At 37.3% G+C, this 17,974-nt stretch overlaps 1 protein-coding gene across 2 annotated transcripts in view; it reads right to left on the reverse strand.

The window, feature by feature from the left end:
• Positions 1-12,802, reverse strand: part of DOCK9 (dedicator of cytokinesis 9) — a 100,565-nt gene extending 87,763 nt beyond the window's left edge. For both annotated transcript variants that reach the window (XM_010282684.1, XM_010282683.1), the window contains exons 1-3: positions 12,689-12,802; positions 3,657-3,773; positions 110-199 (exon numbers count right to left, since the gene is read on the reverse strand). In XM_010282684.1, coding sequence (XP_010280986.1) covers positions 110-199; positions 3,657-3,773; positions 12,689-12,802 — 321 coding nt within the window. The remainder of the gene's footprint in view (positions 1-109; positions 200-3,656; positions 3,774-12,688) is intronic.
• Positions 12,803-17,974: the final 5,172 nt, after the last annotated feature.

Genomic DNA, 17,974 nt, shown 5'->3' on the forward strand with positions numbered 1-17,974 from the left:
ATTTTTACAGGGCTTTTTTTCCTGTTTTTTAAATGGTAAATGTGGCAGAAGAAAAACAATTCCGGTCTAATATTGCTATCACACACAGCCACACGCATTCCAATATTACCTCAGTTACAAACAAGCTTTGAGCTTCCTTCTCTGCATTTTCAGGAACTGTTGAATGAATGTATCGACTCTGCCGTTTCAATAATGCTGTCTGATAAACAACAAAAACAATTAATGAAACTTGCAATTAAATGAAAGATGACACATTATGGCAACACTCAGTTATATAACCGTAACTAAGACAGAAGCTCAGCAGAAAACATCCTCCAAATACACTGTTTCAGAATAGCCAATTAATGAGAATTTGCTTTCATTCAAAGGTTATCAACATATTCCTTCTTTCACAGCAAGGGCAAGATGGGAATCAGTAAGAAATAGGCGCCGTAAGAAAGAGTAGTGGTTTGAGCTTAGAGCTACTTCTGGCAGCATGTCTGGAGACCAGTCACAGCTGAACAGAAAAAGGTGACTTACTGGGTTTTTTCCTTTCCCTCACCAGGAGGCAAGTAACTTTCATCGGGAGAAAGAAAGGAAAGCAAGCTATACCTGGTCCAGAGAAGTCAGCTGCTGTGCAAGCTTTCTTTTCCAATACAGACTAACAATTAGTTTTCCTTTAATATCTAGCTTCTCTGAGATGGTAAGAGTTACAAAGTCAACATGGCACTGCCCAGACTACAGAGCAAGACATTAAAACATTTGTTACAAAAATCTTGCCACAGAATCCCTGCAAGTATTGTTACTAATTATATGAAAAACACACCTATTAAATTACATTTCAGTTATCTACAGCATTATCTGAAAAAAAAAAAAATTTATACAAAATCCAAATTAAGCACAAACATTCATCTCCAATTCCTCCCAAAGTAATTTCAACTTCAGCACAAATTCAATAGTGGTATCAACCTGCCTGTTTGAAACTACATAGCTTCTCCTGTAATCTACCGAAAATTGTAGAAGTGATATCTAGTGTTGAAAAGTAAGTATTTTCTGTGCCATTTTAAATACTAGTTTTAGGGCCATGCTGATAACAAAATAGCCTTACTCTTAATGTCTTTATAAATTAACAGGGCTTGGCTTCCTTTTTGGGCAAGTGTTTTTCAGATGGTAATCAGTTTAACCTAAGCATGAGGAAAAACTTTGTAAAAATAAAACCTGAATGCTCTAAGAGGAAATGGCTTGAACAGGTTTTTAGACAATGGTAGGAGTTTCCACCTATAAACTGTTCTAAGTATGTATACAGGTAGTTCAAAATACTCTAGTTCACTATTTTAAAGTCACCTTGAGGGATAGGAGGGCAGTATCAAACATTTGAGCCAAAGGTTACCAAGAGCTGCCCACGCATCATGTGACCGCAACAAATTAGGAAAAAAGAATTAAAACAATAAGTGAAGCAGAATGGGAAATACAGAAAATATGCCATTTTTTAAATTATTCAAATTATATTGGCAACCATATCAAGACTAATGGTTTCCAAACTGTAAATATGATTATGCAAAACTGCACAGGGTTAAAAGGTTTAACCTGAAAAAAAAAAAATACTAAGCATATAAGGGATTTCTGTTCTCTTACTCGGTAATGTTTTCCTAATACACTGAATGACAGATTTAAACACATTGAGTTGTTGCTAGATGACCCTCCAATACCACCTTGAGCTATGTATACAATAAAAATATTTTGAGTAAATTTGTGCCAGCAAAACTTAGAAGGAAAAAAAAGTTTGCTGGCATCATAATAAAGTTCGATAGTACAAACCAGTCTTCATATAAATCAAGTATAAAATGAGACTCTGCCAAAGACTATATAGGGGAAATACAGAAAATGTATTCAGGTATTATACTGCTGAGGTATAAAGAAACAGGAAATCTGACTATATTCCAAAATTGTGACTACCCAAAGGAAAACCTCTGATGTAACACACACTTTAATGACTGCCTTGATGAAAATCTGACCATTGAATCCAAACAAAGGATGACAAAAAGGCATTACAGCTTGTGAACAAAATTCAGCCATTCCCTTTAAAGGATCAGAGAGCAATAGACTAGCTTCAGTCATATAGGCCTGAGGTTAAGAATTGCAAAGAGACCACTTGAAACAGCAGTTAAACACTTCCAACATCCCATGGGCAGCTCAAACAAAACACCTGAGGATTTTCTTGATAGGTTTGTTTCTTCTCAATTGATAATTCAGAGCTATTCACCAGAATGTCCCCTGGCAAATAAACTAGTCAATTAGGTAAGAGTATGCTTAGCAGAAGTATCCTTGATTCCTCTGCAACTGATCTGCGATACTGAAGAGCCACACTGTAGGAGGGCATCTGGGCAGTATAATCTACTCACTCTTCAGTCCCAAAGCCAGTACCTGGTGTAAGGCATGGTCATGAGTGATCTAGCATTTGAACGCTAGCATCATTAGATAACGTTCATAAACAGTACAACTGCCTTTCGTAGGAAGTCTTACTTGCAGTCCTTAAAACTTTCACATGTGTCTGAAAACACCTGAAGCCCAAACTACTCTCTAATATCTGTAGCTTGCTAAAACCAAAATTTTTAGCTCGGAGTGGGAAGGCTACAAGTAGAGTTATTCATGTAAGAATCAGTGAAAATGAAACATACAGACTATATTAAAAACAGTGTCCAGGTGCACTCAGGTAAATATTTTAATAGGCCAGAGAGAATTAATGAAAAACACCACGTGTAATTTATGGGACTTTATATGCCCTTCTGTAGAGACACACAAACTCATCACCAACTTTCCCCATCATAAATATAAACTTAGCTTCAATTACTTGGCTGAATAAGGTGCTCAGCCTTTCAGATAGAATTGTTCTGTAAAAACCTAAGGTATTCAACTATGATACAGTCCCTAGAAGTAGCTAATTTACAGACAGTTCAGATGTCTACCTATATTTGAAAAGTGTGCAGACATTTCGACTGCAAGTATGGCATGGGTGGGAGAGACTTTCCTCACTATTTACAACAAATGGTTACCCTAACTGGATCTATAACATGATTCAAAAAAGTGTACTGAAACAAACTATTTATTTAGATAAACACAGTTATTTTATAGAAATATATCAAGATTATCACAAATCTTGGTTAAGTCTGGCTTAATCAAGTCAGAGCCCTGTTATGCAAGAGGGTATTTTGCCGAAACCCAATTTTGGCTGGTAACACATAACTGAGACTAACAGCTTTGATTTGAACAGGTTCATGCCCTTCACTGTTAAGAAGGGGCAGGAGGAATCATCAATTTAAGAATTAAAGCATGACAAAAAGCAGATGCTTTTTTTGAACAAACACCACATGATGTCAGAAATGGGGGGTGAAATATCTAAAGTGACTGATCACCTACTTCAAAAGGCAGTAAAATTGCCACGTTGCAGAAGTAGACCTTATAATCTGAACAGATGAAGAAATTGTGCTATTTCTTCTGTAACCTGACAGAATAAATGGAGCAGTATAAAGAGACTCATGGCAAAGATTTTATTTTTTTTTTAATCGAAAGATAGTTACACACCAAAGAGATGGGAAGTTACCGTCTCATGACTACTACTGCTAAAATCTGTCTTATTTAAAAAAAAACAAAAGGCTGAGGGGGGAACATCAAATTACCTGGAAGTCATCATAAGGGAACAGTAGCATCTCACGTAAACCATCATTCAAAATCTGCGTTTTCCTCTGAACGATGACATTTTCATAGTCTATTGGTTCTATGAGCTTTGGTTTTGCCTAGGGGAAAAAATAAAAGGAAAATAAATTCAGGTATATTAAGGAAAAATTACAGCTGTTGACTCACTTTAAGAAGTTACTCTTTAAAAAGTTAGCAGAATGAGATTTCACCTACATTGAAAACTTACAGTACTCAAAATGCAGGCTTCATGTCACATTATACCATATGGATAACTGCAACTGATAATTACACACCAGCATGCTATTTGCCTCAGAAGGAACACACACAACTATTTCACAAATCACACTAAGTCAGAGCTTATAGGAACAATCATGTATGTATTTTCACTGCAAAAAAATTACGAAGATATTACTAGCTTCTTATGTTGGTGGTTACCTTCGCTTGATACTGCCGAGAAAGGTCTGATGTGGGTTTATCAGGGATTAAAACAATCTCAATTCAAAGCTAAGACTGAGCTTTGTTTTAATTCAGTAGTAACTTGCAGTAGGAGTAGGCTAATTGACATTCCTCCTTCTCTATATTTTTTTCAAAATTCCCATAGGCCATTTACCTCCTCTAAATTGTATGAGTACCTTTCTTCAGTTACTATGCATTGATTCAACATGTAAACCCTATACGGTTGTCAAGGCATTACAGCTGACTGTGTACAATCAGATAGAAAAACCTTCGCCCTGCCAAGCATTCTGTTAAGTGGTCAGATGGCAAAGCAGGTTTAGAGAGAGCTCTCAATAAGGCACTGCCTCGGAGTGTGCAAGCTAATGCAAAACTGGAGTTATAATCTAGCTTGCACTTTCTGCAGCTAAAATTGTGCATCACAGTATCAGACATAAAATTACCATTTTTTTTACAAGTGGAAATTACAAGAGACTTTCCAGTTGATACTTTTGTAAGATCAGTGGTATTAGTTTCAAGGTAAGGCATATTAAACATAACAACAGCAGCAAGGCCAGTTTATACCATCATTATAGGTAATCAGACAAGATGAGATACATATTTTTTGCATAACATATTAATAACCTTTCAAATTCCAGCTGTACTACACAGAAGTATCTTTATTGTCTAGCAGTAACTGCTATTAATCATTAGTGTATTAATAATATTCCTGAGAAACCTTACAGCTGTTTTCTTCATCCAAAAGTGAACGAAAAAAAAATTTTGTACAAGGAATTAGGAGAGCTTTAGTCAGAGAAAGCTACCAAAGTTCTCAGGCTTAGTTCACAGGCTATTCAAAAGTTACTTGAGATTCTCTCTTTTCTACCACATGGCAGTTTTACCGTTAAAAAAAAAGCAAGAACATAATAGAGTGGAACAGCTGAAAAGGCCAAAAAAAGCAAAATCTGGAAAATAAATCTCCCAAAAATGATGAACGAAATGTAGCTTTGTCAACAAAAACAGTTACCATTTACAATCACAATGGAAGGATTTACCAAAAGGTCATAAGCTATATAACAACATGCTCAGCACAGACCAATACAGCTAGGAGCCACAGTGGAAAATGGTAATGTCAAGCTTGCCATCTTTCACCTCAGAGGAGATGGAGAACAGCTGTTCAGTGCACCGTATACTGTACCCCAACATATTTTGACAGCTTAGCACTTGGACTACAGCTACCGCTACATCTTCTCCTCTCATTCATGAACACAGCTTATCACAAAGCCAAGAACTAACACCAGTGTCCATCAGAAAAGGCTTAAATTTATGCTCAATGCATCCACCTGTAGCCAAAGCTCAGAGAAGTGTAAGAGAAGCACTTAAACACAACATAAAAAAAGGTTACATTTTCTCTAAGGTACTAATTATACAAAATATTTTGGTTGCAAGAAAACTTTGTTAAGTTTGCCTTTGAGCATTCAGACTGCTGCAACGAATCCCAAGCTACTGAAATGGTGTGCTCCAAGCTTCCCTAGTAGGCAGAAGGCCAGATACACCTTCTTCACGCAACTATTTGTCACCGTTCCTAGATATAGGCTCTACAAGATTACCCCTTCACAAAATTTCAGGTTGAGCAGCTCCGCTGTGCTAGATTGTTATAACCAGTTCTGATTCCAGAGAAATTCCAGTAACTTCACTTATCCTCTCCAACTCTTCACCAAGGCAATATCTATTCAGTATAAATTTTCTTCCTTACACGAGACAGGGATAACACAAGAGTACGAAGAGCCCTTCAAACTTTACTGCTCTGTAAATGAAGTACACGAGAACACTTATCCAGAAAGCAAGACACCCTTTGCTCATGTTTCTCCCACTTTCAATGTAAGTAACAGGTCTCTCTACTTATCCAGGCAAGCAAGATGCCCATCTGTCAATCACTGAGCTTAAGCTCCTGTGCAATACACTCTTATGTTAAAGCAAGGTTTAGCGACTACCACAGTACTACAGCCAAGTCACTCCATTTGGTCGAGTTGGCCTTTACCATTCCTTCTGAAAAGTTTGTCATGAGAAATGATATGCAATGGGCTGCAGTGACAGGTTGATTTGAGTGCGATGCAGGATGACTGACCTTTAGGAGAAACAAAAATAAATACCCCAAATTAAACTGTGTCTAAAAAATGAGGCGGGAGAAAGACCATTTGAGTTCTGTATACAATCAGTCTCTTCCGTTAGCTAAATATTTGGCTTCACAATTGGCTTAAATTAACTGAAAGGAGGGCTGACACCAGAAGGACCCTCTCTCTCTTGTGGCACGTTCCTGAGCCTTCTCACACTAGTACCAGCAACTGAGCCAGAGCTTTTGAGCCAGATCAGGAGGTGATCTGGCTTTAGAGGGTTCTTCCCAACCAGCAAGCTTTCAGCCAGATTCTCTCTCTGAAATGCTGATCAGATGGCTGCATGTGCCATCTTGTGCCAATAGAAGGGAGCTGATGGGATCCCTTTAGGAGGAGAGATTCAGGTTACGAAACAGAATATGAAACTCTGTCCTTATAAAAAGCTGTTGCAAAAGCATTTTTGAATTCTGCTACTCTGTTTCAGTGCAGCTCACAATTTCCAAAATGTACTTTAAAAAATAAATAATCCATGCCACATTTTAATATACTTACAATGCAATTTGGGAAGCTTTTTAAAGGAAAGAATGAATATATACACGGTCAATATTGTCAGAAAGCTCACATCGCAGGACATCTACTATCTGAACTAGCAAGCAGAGAGATCACAGCACCAATTCCACGAAGTGGTGGAAAGGGAAAGCTGTCACCTAAAATGGGTAATGGATTTTTATGTGGTGCTGCACATAGTCAGCATTTTCATCCATTTCTCCCTGGTGCTGAAGAGCTACACCCATCCTCCTGTTATTTCCCTTGGGAAGGTGGTAGGTGAAGACTGGAAGAAAGCTACATCTGGCTCCTCTCATTTTACCAACAAAAATAGAGAAGGATTATTCTTAAAACCAACATAACTAAAATTATTTCATGGACACGAACACACAAAAAAAATCACTTCTCTAGCACAGCTAATTCAAAAACCAAAGATGCATATCCAATTCATTGCAAATGCGTGTCTCTACCCTACAGCCACCACAACCATAAAATTAATAAAAAAAGAACCTTAGAAGACAATGAGCTTTGCTTACATGCTGGAAACACAAGACTAAAAAAGAATCCTCCCTCATCAGCAGCTTTTAAAGAATCTAAAGCTCTCTGGAGCTGAGGTCCTGAGTATACACCTCTCCACTAAGTCAATGGGACACAGAAGTAGTTAGCGGCACCAGAGAACCACACCATCTTCCTATTTAATCAGTAAAGTACCTGATTTGCAGAAATAGAATTTCTGTAAAAATTCAGGAAGAATTTGCTTCTGGAGGTTTCTCCAAAGTGTTACTCATTTCTTTCTTAGTCATTTGTCAGATTCAAAAGGAAGAGGATGTTTTATCAGTTTGAACCAGATATGAAAAAAGAAAACAATAAACAGCACACTGATGTTGGCATTTACCCAAACCTACAACACCACAAGGAAGCAGATTCTCTCTCAAGCTCTCCTTCAGGGAAAAAAAAATTTCCGGTCTATTATTTCATGTAATATGAAAGAAAAGATGCTGGGTAGGTAAAGTATTGTTGAATATGATTTATGAACCAGCTGACACAGAGAGAACTCAGCCCAGTCAAAACTGCAAACTCAAGTTTACAGGGACTAAAAGTTAGTCTTTCAAACAAGGCTTAATTTTTCCTATTAATTTGCAACAAACAACATTTTTATTTCCATAATCTGAGAAAAACCTAATTCACGGGGTCCAGCACTCGAGCCACCCAATGCCTTATTTGTAGGAAGATAAAACAGCAAAGTATCTGCCGTACCACTTTGTTTCTTGACAGTGTATTATAGGTATGGAAACTTATCAGAAATAAGAAGCGTTTCAAAACAGCAGTCATGACACCCACATGGTAACCATTTTAATCTCCCAGAATATGGTTTATATATTTGGACAAGCAGTGTCAAAAGCCCTCAGATAAAAGGAATTTTAAGCTAGGAGTTCAATGATTGTCTACATTAGATATTACAGAAAAAAAATACAGTACATTTTTTCTTGTATGTTTAAATTGAGATAAACATTATCTTCCTTTTGTCTTCTCACAAAACAAAGGATGGTCAGGTTAAGCACACTGGGTATTGTAAGCATGATGCTACAAAACATCATTTACCTTATAAAAACATATTTAGCACATACGTCTGCAAATTAACAAATCCCCATTAAGAGTAGAATGGAGTTACAAGCACTAGCAGGCAACACAGCATATGAATTGATAAATATATGGTATTATGTATTTCTCAACACTGGCCTGAAGCAAGCCACTGTGGACAAATAATAAGACTATTTAATACTAAACATGGGTAACAGCTCCCTTTATCTTATTGTCCAACAACCACAACAAACTCAAAATAATTTGCCCAGGTTAGATTATTTTTTAATCAACTTTAAAATCCATTCAAAAAATTATACGTATCCTAGAGCTTATTCTTAAATATTACATTACTCACTATTCCCTTTCTTAGGTATGGTAACTACGTGATGTAAACTTTGGGGCAGTGTCAGGGAATAAGGTGTTATAGGTTTATGTGAAAAACTACAGCTATGTATACATTTAAGCAACAATACGCTTTCATTGACAAATTCAAAACTTTTAAGTCTCTAGAACTTGAAAGAATGAAATGCATTAAGTCACCTGCTCTCATGCTTACATAAACAGACCAGAAGTGCTTACCAGGGCTAGAGACACAGAGCCATCCAAATTATAGACAGTTATACAAGCTTTTTTGCAGAGTTTTTTTAAAAAATGATAATTAACTCTCCTCCCTCCCAGTTTAACCTGAAAGCCTGAAAACTCTTGCTCTATTGTTCACCCAACTTCAGGGGGCTGTAACAGAAGAGTGTGGAGGTTTCCAAAATTTAATGAGCACAGTCTAGACTACAAAGCATTGTGCTTTTATTTATAAGAAGCATTTCCTTGATGGTCAAGGAAAACACAAGAACACTTTTCAGAGCTCAAACATTTTGATAAGGCCTTCTGTACTGCCAGTATTTACATCAGGTTGCTAATATGCAGTTCCAGTTTAATTTCTAGCCTCCCCTGTGACTTGCTTTACCTTCGGACACAAAGTAAGCTTGCCATGTCCTATGAAGTTCTCTTATCAGCACAGAAACTTCTAACGCTAGAACCAGACTTGGGCGGTGCTCCGCGGGATGGAAGAGCTCAGATGTCTCACACTGCACACTTCCAGCGTGTTTCCAAGCAGAAACATGGCCTGGAGAAGTTCCAACTTCGCAGAAACATCATCTGATTTGATAAGCTGTTACTACTTCTGACTATCAAAGCGCAACTGGACAGCACATTTACTAATTTGTGATTTCTACAACAGCCAGCACAACAAAAGTTCATCCCAAGTAGGCTTTTGAGCCACCATCTGGAAAATCTAAATGCTTTTTCCATGGGCTCTTCTTGCTCATTAACCTCAAAAGCAAAATTAGGTCACTATCTACTTCAAATCACAGGAAAACAAGAGCGCACACGTACTAACACGCTGGCACTGAAAACAGCAGATGATTCCTCTTGTGAACGTACCCACTTATCCAGGAAGAGTTAATTCAGTCACAGATCTCAATTAAATATTCTTTCAATATCACACAGGATGCTCACAGTTATAAATACTCAGTTCCCTCAATACTCTAGGGGAACTAGAGTACTTATACAGGGAACTCACCCTCTGTGAACTAAATTTAAAAGAATTAAATTAGTATCACAAAAATCTTGTTGCTTCCTTGAGTTCTGCAGTTGATTCTGTCTCATCTTTATAAAGAATACTCAAAAAATTCAAGTGCTAGGTAAATCACATCACAATTGCCCATACAAAAGGAATATATCCACACACCAAAGAATGTTTTAGGCAACAGTCGATGAAAAGTTTTACTTGAGTAAACCAGAAGCCTCCTGTTCCAATTGCTTTTGAGGATTGCTATCTAATACAATTCTAAGGTTTCTAATCCAGAAAACAGGAAGTTCTGCTGTTTACATTTTACTGTACCAACTAGCAACATTATCAGTCCTACTTATTACCTTACTGTACTCTATACCAGTGAGAAAATATCTACTTTCACTGTGGCAATAAAAGTCTACTGCAACATCACAACACAATGAAATAAAAAAATGCACCCAAATGTTGGTGTTAAATGAAACATAGAACCCTACTTTTTCACAAAATCACAGAATCATTAAGGTTGGAAAAGACCTTTAAGATCATCAAGTCCAACCATCAACCCAACACCACCATGCCCACTAAACCATGTCCTGAAGCTCCACGTGTTTTTTGAACACTTCCAATGATGGTGACTCCACCACCTCCCTGGGCAGCCCGTGCCAATGCTTGATCATTCTCTCCGTAAAGAAATTTTTCCTAATATCCAATCTAAACCTCCCCTGGGGCAACTTGAGGCCATTTCCTCTCTTCCTATCGCTAGTTACTTGGGAGAAGAGACCAACACCACAACCCCCTTTCAAGTAGTTGTAGGGAGTGATGAGGTCTCCCCTGAGCCTCCTCTTCTCCAGACTGAACAACCCCAGTTCCCTCAGCTGCTCCTCGTAAGACTTGTTCTCCAGACCCCTCACCAGCTTCATTGACCCTTCTTTGGACACAGTCCAGCAACTCCATGTCCTTGTTGTAGTGAAGGGCCCAAAACTGAACACTGGTGGAGAATGTGCGCATTTCCTTTGTGCCTTGCAGTACACTTGGTGCAAAGTGTCCTTGCACCATTTCATCTAGTTTTCCTCAATGAACTAGACAAAAGCAGAAGCAAAAAGGGATATTATACTATGTATAATTATATGTCATATATACGCTTGTCTATATATGTAACAGATTAAGACCAAAATAGCAACTGAAATGACAGCGAAGACTTTTTATGTGATCTATGAGGAACCTATATGCTCTTCCCTTGAAATATTGACCTTTGTTTTGAACACACCCACTTCATCTGAAGATGAAAAAAGGGAGCACAAACACTGGAGGTATATTAATCCATGAACATTAAATTAAGTAGTACCTGAAAAATTATACAGATGTATTTCATAAATGGTTATAAGTAAACACAGTACTGTTTTTTGGGGTTTTGTTTGTTTGTTTGTTTGTTTTTAAGTAAGTACCTACGTTTGCTGATCAACTGCAGTACTCTGAGTGTCTGCTGAAACACTAATATCCTCTCTGAGTATTCATGAGGGAATAAAAACAGTTCTAAATAAAGTTAAACATTCCGAAGGCAGGAAAGCACACACAAGATTAGCTCATATTGTACTGATGAAAATCTGGACCCGAAATCAGAACACACCCATAGAAAAAAAAAAAGTTTTACTAACAACTGCTATGAATAGAATGAAACTAAAGAAAACAGTGTAAAGGAAATAAAAATTTGTCTTACTAACACACATGTAAGCTTTCAACTATATACAGTAACAATCCCATAAATTTAAGGATGCATATTACTAAATATAGATAGCCAAAATGTTTTAGTTCAATTCTTAAATGCATAGCATTGAGCTCAGATAAGGAGGGGGACACCATAATTTGTGGATCACAGCTCCCACTAACTTCAACGACAGCAAGATAAAGAGCAGACTATCATCCTTTAATTCAGCAATTAAGTATGAGATATTACTAAGTAAAATTGGAATTTTAGTAAGAACTTTCAAAGTACTTCTTTATATAAGTTATTAGTTTAACAATCCTCCTCTGTTATTTGAACATGTTTATTGTCCTAGCTGGAGAGAGTGGTGGTGGATTCATTACAGCTTGCTCATTATGTTCTCTTGCTGTACTATTAAAATTCCATCAGAACTAAGTGTGTAGCCTTATAAAAAAAATGCTCTTATTTGATCACCTCCCTCACATACAGAAATATTCCCTTTTTCCTCACTGGAAGCTACTTTAAAACCTTAAATTCCTAAATAATGTGCATTGAAGGCATTGAAAAATAGATCCTTTAACAGAAGTACACCTGAACTATTTAGACAGTTCTTAGAACATTAAGTAAAATTTAACCATTCCATACAGTCTTTAGAGAGTTCAAATATATTTTAACTGAAAGAGATGCTGGGCAGTTAAAAAATACAGGAGCTAAAGCAGTTAAAAAATACAGGCGCTAGAACAGATTTTAAAGCATAAATAGTTTTCATGCTAGGTTCAAAGAGCTATACAACTATGCTAGATACAACAGACACTGAAAAACATCTATTATGAAAAACAAACTCGAAAGACACACTCAGAGAGAAGCAAAAATTTGGTAAACCAGAACAGCAAAAAATATTTAAAAAGGCAGACAACACACAAAGAATCAAACTCAAATCTTAAACACACCTTCTTCGCAAGTAAGAATGCTGGAACTTCTCATTAGCATCAGATTAAGCAGTTTTTCACTGGCAGACAGAACTGGAATTATTAAAGGCAAGAGACAGCTTGTTTAAACAATTCTTACCAGCACTACCACAGGACTCTCCACTTCTACTTCACAAGGACCTGCATCCTTGCACTGCTGCGGAGACTCTATAATAAGCTCTTTTTTAGGATTTCTGTTTGTTCTTGCCTGCATGCTTTGATTGAAAGTATAAACAGCAGCAAAAACGTATGCTTTTTGGCATCAAAATAATCAACATGCCAGTGATCCAGTGAAAACAATAGCTTTTTCCCCAGCACAAGCAGCAGAAAGTACAAACTACTCGAACTTCTCAGCTGCAGTTTGCTAAATCTGTTATGGTGGGAATGGATGACAGACAAAGGCCAGCCCCTAAGCATGTTGTATTCCTCTGCGGGGTGGGGGGGGGAAGGTGGATCCATTTTAAAGCCTTAAGGTTACCAGTCAAACACAAAAGGGAATGTGCATTTCTAAATGCCCATGTAAAACAGTCCATCTTTGTAACACTTAAAATCCCAGCTTCAATATTTTGAAATATTTTTATTGTAAATTTTAGCCACTTACCGACAACCCAGCCTCTTTACAAGTATAAAACTGTAAGTGTTACTTTTTTTTTTTTTTTAACATTAGCATCACTTCATCACTTAGGTAAGCCACTAACCAAGTACATTCTCCAGGACCAATGCCCCAAGCAGATATGCTGCTCTTTTCTGGGGGTAGGGTGGAGATACACCTTTTAATCTTAGTGATAAGTTAAAAATTTACCGTAACATCAAATTGTCTTCACAGTAAAAATCTTATATACTCTACGAAGATACTAAGTCAAAAATAAAGTAAATTTTAAAAGTCTTTATACCTGCAACTTCTAAGTACTTAACTCTTCAAGTAAACCACCAGTCTCCCTCAGCTCTTTCCTTGCTTGAGCCAGTTCTTACTTCTGTCTTGCACGATGTTAGTGCTCTCACCTCATTCCTGTCTCCTCAGAACCCTCCAGCATTGCAGATGTCCATCACTGATCACCCTCCAAAAAAACACCAAGAAGACAACAGAACAAAATCTTCACACATCTTGAGTGAAGTCATTTGACAAAACCTTAGCTCTCCAGCCACGAAGACCACCCAGCCATCACTCACTGCCTTTGGCTTCCATAGGATTTTCTTTCTGCTGACAGTACAAATCACTGGGCAAGGGGTGTGTGTCTTCCCTGCCTTGTGAACAGTTTTCAGAAGCATCTTTTGGCCTCATGATTCAATGCTACAGAGTGCTCAGGAGTCAGTAACTTCCATCCCTGTCCTTAACCGCAACATAAACTCAAGTCGTGCTTCAGCTTTGCCTTTGTAACACAATTTACTATATTGTTACTTACAGACACTGTTCAGTGTACGTACTGAAAATAAGAGGCAGCAATTTTTATTGGGATCATTTCTGTACAATTCTTTAGTGCAGTACAAAGCAATTTTGTATGCAACCTAGTTGACATTTTTGGTAATTTTGAAGGTTTGACTAACCTAGCTCCCCCATGCAGCAGTATTAGCATACGACTGTATACCAAATTCCTCATGACAAAAGTGAACTATGACAAGCAGTTTTCTCCAGGTTTTGAGTGGGGTATTTTGGTTTTCCCTTCGTTTCTTTTCAACACTAATGAGTTGCAACCTCCAAGTGCACAAGCCTCAATGGCTGTATTTACCAAGCAAAAATATATCTGAGAGAAAATTCAACTCCACAGAGAAGCACATCCCTATTTTAGACTCCCTGTCCGCAGCAACCAGACAGCTGTGAAAACTAAGCCACCACCTTCATTCAATTCTCAACTCTGCTCCACTTCTTTGGACAGTTAATTATCTCACTCCAATATAACTGACATCCTAAATTTAACTTGACATCAATTTTTATCTATTCTCTAATAGAAAAGAAAGTCACCTTAATCTGCAGAAAGCATGTGAAGTTATGGAGCAGCTCAAATATCCTCTTTTATCGCTAATATTTTTAAGAAGGCACAACTTCAGGCACAGGTTTCTTACCCTTCAGATCCAACATAAGATGTTAATATCCCTCCCTCTCCCCGTTCTCTCTGCTCACACCTGTACAACAGATTGTTACTTCAGCTTACTGCAATCGTGAAATCAAGTCTGACCAAGAGTTTGTGCATCTTGTCCACAATGCAAGCACATTTCTAATGAGTGGACTGAAAGAAACAATAAAATTAACTATTAGTCAAGACAATAATGATTAATTATGCTTCTGTCTTCTTCTCTAGGAAAAAGAAGTTCAATGCGTGCACTTTTTAAGCAGTCTCTCTAATATATAGACACCAAATTTCAGAAAACAATACTCTACACAGCTTCTTGAAGAGCTAAGAAGGAAACTAGCAGTTTAGTCAAATTTACAAAAACAGATCTTCCTGTGTAAATCAAGGTAGACAATAGTTCAAGAACATTTAGTTACATTTTTATTTTGCACCAGCCCCTTTTGTTTTCAGAAAAAGGAAGTACAGAACAACTTAGACTAAATTATACCATTACTTGAGGATGCAGCTGCCAAACAGGAATTTGTTTCATTGAGATGGACTGCAATTATACCCAGCTGCAACCGTATTATGCTCAGGGCACTTGCAAACACTCACACTAATAAAGACTTTAAAATATTATATACTTTAAATAGTATTTCTTCCGGCTAATTTAGCAAAGGACTACTTTTGAACTACAACATTGTTTTATCCTGCCCAGGAACTTCTCTTGAATGCATCTCTACTACTCTAATTCAGTATAAATGTGACTTGCTTTCCCCATCATTCTCCTCCTTCTTCTCAAAAGATGATGAAAGACAACAAGCAAGCCAAAAGCCAACATTTTTATAATATCAGTTTTAAAATACAGAAGTTATTTTTTCCTACTGAATGGTTAATGTAATTTCTAGCTTGCATTTTATTAACACACATACACCATTAGAGGAGGTTTGTCTATTTAACAACAAAAGCATGAAGCAGTACCTCTGGAGCTATATCCTGCATGAAATAGACCTTAGTTGCTAAATTGATGTGCATTTCCAACATTTATTTTCTGCTGAGGACTTAGTGATTATCTCAGTAATTTAATTCACACAGAAATACTTAGAGGGGGGAAAAAAAAGACATACTGCTCACCCAGGCACTACACAGTCAAAATATGTAAGTTACTTTATTAAAGAGGTATATTAAGAAATTTGACCAACAACACATTATGACTCAAAAAGTGAAAGATGAAAAACAGGACTTTGACATGCTGAAAATGTATCAACTTGTTGTTGATACATTTTAAATTTAAACTGTTTTAAACTGTTAACTGCAATTAAAAAAAAAAAAAAGATACTACTCAATTTGTTGTATCAGGCAGCTACCTGAACCAAAAGAGAATCCAGGAAAAAAAATGCATGTACAAAAAGAATGCCACTGTACAAAAGTTATCTGACTACATTTCCAACACGGCACCCAAAATTACAGGAAATTACAAGCTAAATAGAGACCTACCTGCAAAATAACTCAGATTATTACGGAAACAATGGATTTCATCTTCTTACAGAGTGGCCTGAAGGACTTCCCATGGTACTTTTAACAACATTACTTTTCATATTACTTCCAATGGCCAAATAGTTGGCTCCCTTCTTGCATCATATACCCTTAAGGAATTACCTGTGTAATTACAAAATTACATGGGTAAAAAAGGTTCTCAGTATTCCCAGCATAACTCGGTGATTCATCCAGCAAATTTGCTGCCCAAAAGACAAGTTCCCCACATACACCCTCTTATTCCTTCAAATCACTTTTCACTCCAAGAACTTGCTTCCCTAATACACAATACTGCACAATAAAGAGTAAGTGATAGCAAGGGAACCGGCAGCATATGAGAATTTCCTCCAAATTTCCCTGGAAGAAAGGATGACTACCCAGCCTCACTGTAGGAACAGGCTAAAACCTGAGCAGTTTAGTTTAACGGCATTTCTTTTGCTCCAAGTGCCACTTGCAATCTGCATCAAGATCACTAAACTCTGTTGAGCAGCAAATATCAGCATTCACTAAATCTACCAGCTCTAATTACAGCCATCAAACTTGTCTTTAGCTGTTCTAGGGAAAGAACTGGTGCTTAACCTGTAGCAACTGGGGGGGAAGGAGGGGAGGAAGGAATAATCCTGCTGTAGCTTTGCATGTCCTATATAAGTAAAAACAGAAGTATTTGACAACATCATTTACTAAAAGCCTACATCTGTTCTCTACTCCTTTGTGGCTCTTCAAATTCCCTGGCAACTCACAAAATCTCTTAACAAACAACTTTCAAAAATGAGGAGGATGGATGACTGGAAGGGTTTTGATGCTCTGTTTTGTTGGGGTTTTTTTAGTTGGTTGGTTGGTTTTTGGGTTGGATTGGGTTTTCAAGGCAGTAGCTTATATGAAAATACAGACCCACTTTAGCAGAATCACAAGCACCATTAAAAGCCAATACTTCTTGCTCTCATCTGTATTAGTAAGAGATATTGCAGCACTGCCCTCCCACACTTGGCAGCCTGCCTTGCAGCTGTATTAAAGGCATAACATTTCATATGTCAGTGGAAGAGTCAGTACTGCAGCTATCCACATGTTAATATTGCCGAGTTTCATCAACAGATATTCGCTTGCCCTGGAAGAATATATTTACAAGTTTAAGAGAAAGGCTCAGGCAGCTGATAGCAGATGGAATACAGCATGCAATTCACCTGGCAATTCGCTGCCACACACTTTACATTCAGATGAAATAAAAGAAGTCACAAGAAAGTCAGTTAAGAAGACTCATTCCTCCTATGGCAAATACTGCAAACGTGTAACTTGCAGTCACACCAGGGAGTACATTCTCTAGCAAGAAAATCATAAGAGAGGGGAAGAGGAGCGAAGAAAAAAAATAAAGAAAAAGGGGAAAAAAAAGAAAAAAGCTAAAAGCATAAGACACAGATACGAGTGTGCTAGATAGTATGTAACTTCTCATGTTGTCAACGTTGTATCTAAAATACTCCCATTTCAGTGACTTGCCTTGGTAAAGAAAGAATTAAGCCCACACTGGAATAAGTAGAATCACAATCCTTCTTTGGAGGCGCATCTCTTTATACCAAAATGAATCATACATATCTCAAATTTTGGATTACAGTTAAAACTACTCTCAACACATTATTATTAGGGAGAGAGTCAAGTAGCCTGGACAGGACAAAGATGCTGAGATGCCACATAAAAGAGGTCTCTAGCATAAACAGGTTGCACTGATGAAAAAAGATAACACCAATGTACAGTATTTTTTTTATTACTTTTATTACTACTACTATTTATTGTATTACTACTCAAGAAGC

The sequence above is a fragment of the Phaethon lepturus genome, unplaced genomic scaffold, assembly GCF_000687285.1.
Source record: "Phaethon lepturus isolate BGI_N335 unplaced genomic scaffold, ASM68728v1 scaffold422, whole genome shotgun sequence".
Lineage (NCBI taxonomy): Eukaryota > Metazoa > Chordata > Aves > Phaethontiformes > Phaethontidae > Phaethon > Phaethon lepturus.